Source organism: Fulmarus glacialis, unplaced genomic scaffold (genome assembly GCF_000690835.1).
Source record: "Fulmarus glacialis isolate BGI_N327 unplaced genomic scaffold, ASM69083v1 scaffold46185, whole genome shotgun sequence".
NCBI classification, from domain to species: Eukaryota; Metazoa; Chordata; class Aves; order Procellariiformes; family Procellariidae; genus Fulmarus; species Fulmarus glacialis.
The window spans coordinates 1-4363 of NW_009213231.1; the positions used below are offsets into that span (position 1 = coordinate 1).

General features: G+C 39.2%; 1 protein-coding gene across 1 annotated transcript; it reads left to right on the forward strand.

Moving 5' to 3' along the window:
- Positions 1 to 1045: 1045 nt before the first annotated feature.
- Positions 1046 to 1277, forward strand: LOC104077043 (neuroendocrine protein 7B2-like; the record flags this gene model as incomplete). Its single annotated transcript, XM_009578123.1, has 1 exon — positions 1046 to 1277. A coding segment is annotated over exon 1 (232 nt), but the record flags the coding sequence as incomplete, so codon positions are not given.
- Between the last annotated feature and the right edge of the window lie 3086 nt (positions 1278 to 4363).

Genomic DNA, 4363 nt, shown 5'->3' on the forward strand with positions numbered 1-4363 from the left:
CTCTCCCCTGCCGAGGCTGATGAAGCGGAGACGGGCGGCGCGGCGCGGCGCGGTGGAGCCGCGCACAGGCGTGGCGGGGAATATTTCCAGCATTGTTTTTTTTCAGCCATTTTTGCCTCAACGACGTTTTCAGGTGTCTTGAGTGGGGTGGTGGGAGCCGTGGAACATCTTTAAACGCCTGGCGTGGAGAAATCAGGCAGCTGGTGTGTTTTAAGGAAGACAAGGGGGACTTGAGGGTTTTTTGTTTATTCAAGGGATTGGGAGTGATGCATTTTAATTATTCTCTGATGTGAGAGGAAAAGGAGCTTTAAGAAACAAGCGTTCTGATTAAAATTCAGTATCTCAAAGAGGACAGTAAGTGGTGCTTGGTTTTGGGGGGGCTTTTTTGTTTGGTTGGTTTGGTTTTTTTGTTTGTTTGTTTATTTGGATTTGTGGTTTTTGGTTTTTTCCCCCCTAATTAAACTGCACTGTGCAGCCATTTAGTGAAAGGGATTCAAGGAAACAAATGAAACCTATTTGCTTCAGGTGGGGAAGATGATGCATATGAAGTAGGAAGCCTCTTGTCTTAAGGTACAAATAAAATATAATCCAGGTTGTTCATCAGTTTCTAGTGATTCATTTTTCAGGCAATGCAAGAATAGAGCTTGGAAAACATCGTTTCTGGCTGAAGAGTTCTTTGCTTTTAGCGCTTTATAAAATAGCATAATAAACATGGGGGGGAGGGGAAACATTCTCATTAAATGAAACAGTGGATCCATTTTGTTTGCAGTGATTGTTAATGGATATTATGGGCAAATGCAAATCAGAAAATTGATTTCTGTAGTTTGCTACTTAATATTTTTTTTAAAAGAGAAGAATCTATCCACCCTATTTCCCCTGCTCCCCCCTCAGCCCCCCAGTTTTCAGCTGGCTAGATTTTCAGCTGCCCCTAGAAGCTGTCGTAGTAAACTGTGATGTGCAGTAGTAAGATCAGAAGTTATTTCCAGCATGTGTACTGGACTTTTCCCACTATCGTTTATAATCAAATTCTTTTCTTTTTCACAGGATGAAAATGGCTACCAGAATGACAACTACCTTGCTTTGTAACATGATATTTCTGCTGGCATTTGGATTGGCTTCAGCTTTTAGCCACAGCCCCAGGACCCCTGACAGGGTTTCTGAAGCAGATATTCAGAGGCTCCTCCATGGGGTTATGGAGCAACTGGGCATTGCCAGACCCCGGGTAGAATATCCAGCGCACCAGGCTATGAATCTGGTTGGTCCACAGAGCATCGAAGGTAGCTAATTTCTACTTTGAGTTGTGATGAATTTATTAGTATCCTTTGGTAATAATTACTGTTTTGTGTATAGATGCAGAATATCCTGAGCTTAAAATCATGGACTTCTTCACCACGTTGTTGCCTGATCTTTGTTTTAAAATCATTATCCATCTTTTACCTTCCTTAATGTAATGATTTTTGCAGAATAAGTCGTGGCGTTTTTTAACGTACAGGCTTTGTAGAAAAAGTCATGTTGTCTTAGAAGTGTCTGGTCTCTAGTACCTCAAAACAATGAGTTTACTAAATTCTTCCCCAATAGTGTGTATAAATATATCACATATTTATTTCACATGAAACAAACGTGAGCTACAGAGCCCAAATCTCATGGATTTTTAGAAACACTTGCAGACCAGAAGAGATCAAATGTTTGCAGTGTCATGCGAGATAAAGGGAGAAACCTTATACGGGGGGTTCTTATGCGCTGCAGAACCCTGCGCAGCCCCCGCGGGACAGGATCCGTGCTGGAGCGCGCGGGGCTGCTGGCGGGGGGAAGCCAGGGCTCCGGCTGCGGGGTGGAAAGGACACAGGTGCTCCTCTCCCTGCGTCCACACGAGCACCTCAACGCTGTGTTGCTGTGATGAATGCTCTGGGCTCAGGTTCATTTTTTTGGCCAGTACTTCTGGTCTCGCTCCGTGTGAGTAAATTTTCCTTGGAATCAGTCTTTTATAACTATGCAAACCATCTGAAATATCTGGCTCAAATGTTAGGGTGGTAGGATAATGTTGCAGTGTATTGCTATTTGAATTGTAATAAACTATCTTTTATTTTGGGATTACAGCAAAAGGTTGAAGGTATGCAACTCCAAATACTATAGTTTACGGGCGTACATCAAAACAGAGCAGAAACTCTCAACCCTTCTCTCAGAATTACACCAGTTCGACACAGTGTAGCAAGTCTTCACAGTTCATAAATCTGTGCTCTTTATTTTGTCCCCATTCCAATCCACAGACTGTCCCAGCCAAAGAGATATAACTGCCTTAATGGAGGCTGAGGAGAAGGTTAAAGCTGAATAGGCACTTCTATCAGAAAATTGCAGACCTAAGTTTATATATTTTCTAAAGAAACTCTGATGGACATATTCTTTTCTGCAAACTTAAATGACAGAGATTAGGCTTAAGGAGTAAAATCTGGTCTGTGCCCTTTCCTCCTCCTTTGTGAGTACTTGTATGTAGAGAAATTGGGACAGACTGGTAGAAGTGAGTAATTTTACTCTCCATCTCCCTCTTTTCCTCAGACTTTTTTTTTTTTTTAAAACCTTAGAAAAGATAAGCAAATCTGGATCTCTGACAACTATTTCATCTCAGCTGTTTGCCATTACTTTCTAATTACAATGTTAGCAAAAACCAGATTAAGAATCTCTTCTTTTAACTATTGAAATGTTTCTGGTACTTGTGAGACTCAAATAATAGTAGTTTTCCAGTCATTCATACAGTCTTCCACAAAAAGCAGGTTGGACAAACCTTTTTTTTCTTTTTTTCCCCCTCTTTCTTTTCTTTTTTCCTTTTTTAAAATAAAAATACCTTCTGTCTATGTAACAGAGTAAAACTGAAAGGTGATAAATCCAGTTTATTTATTATATTTAACATTCCCCTCTTGATCAGATGAGGATGACTCTCTTTTTTCAAGTCTACCATGGATATTTAACAGCCTATTGAGAAATTTCTGCAAAAGCAAAAAAGCCTTGTGAGATGAACGCTATCAATCAGTGTAGAAATAGACACGCGAATCAGACCTTCATGTCAAACATTGCTTTTCATGGAGTGTTTTGCAGTAAGGTTTTCAGATAGTAATTACTTGCTCTTTCTTTGGTTTCTTGTGGTGGTATCTATCTATCTATAGATAGAAACATAGATATCTCTTAAAGTATCTGATTAGAAACTTCAACTTAAGAAAGTGTTTTGAAAAGAAGAAAGTTGGTTCCAGTTACAAGATTAATGTGGTCTTCTGTCCTTCTGCACAATATTTTCTCATACTGCTTTTTTAAAAAGCACATATAATTCAGTAAATTTTCGCCATAAGTTTATCTTTAAATGTAGACCATGAATTACAGGATAGCTAACCCAACAAAAGTTGCATTTCATTCTGTACAAGTGATTTTAGTTACTACATTGTGAAAGACTTCAGAATTTAATATACCAATTACTAATTAGTTAACAATGCTCCATTTCATCCTCTTTGAATATTTATTTTTGCATAATTTGGGGAAAAACCTGCACAATGGGTTTGACTTCCTCTTAGGTGTCTACTTTGGAAACAGAACTGCTAAAATGGCATGGTAAGACATTTATTCAAAACAGTCTAGTTCTATAAGAGATTTCCATACATCACTGTTATCACCAGCTAATAATTCTGTGTGCAAGTGCTTAAAAAAAATCTACAAGATAATAGAAGGGAAAACTAAGGGGGAAGGGAAGAAAGAGGTTTAACAATAATAGGAATATGTCACAGCAAAATAGGGTTTTCATCCTAAATACCATGATGGCAAAGTGGTAATTCACTAACTACTCTCCTGAGGAGCTGTCTTCACTAGGCATTTTTGCCTGAAAGTAGTGGAGAGTAGAATTGGGTATGAAACTCTTATTATTTATGAGAAATTCTGAGCTGCCAGGAGGGTTGATTTCCAGCCATTTTTCAGACTGTAGGTTGCAGTGACCAATGTAGACAGTTTAAAACCTGGTTCATCCCATGCCAGCATCTTCCTCCTCAACCCACTGACTGTTCTGGAGCGCGTCTGTTTCTCACTTTGACCGGATACTGCATCTCAGCATAAAAAACCTTTATCAATCAGAGCTTGATAAATTTAGTATGTTCCTACAGAAAATTGTTTTAGTTAACAAAATATTTTTGTCAGAATTTGCCCCAGCAGTGTAGATCTGCAGGAGTGTTGATAGCTGTGGATGCTGAGCCAGGATTCCAGAAGTACCACTGATTTCCAAAAGGCTAAGACTTCACTCATTATATGTGTACGCTTGCGAACGAGGTGCTGTCAGGAAAAATTAATTTCTGTGTCTTTGGAATTTGGAAACAAATTTAGGCTGCCATAA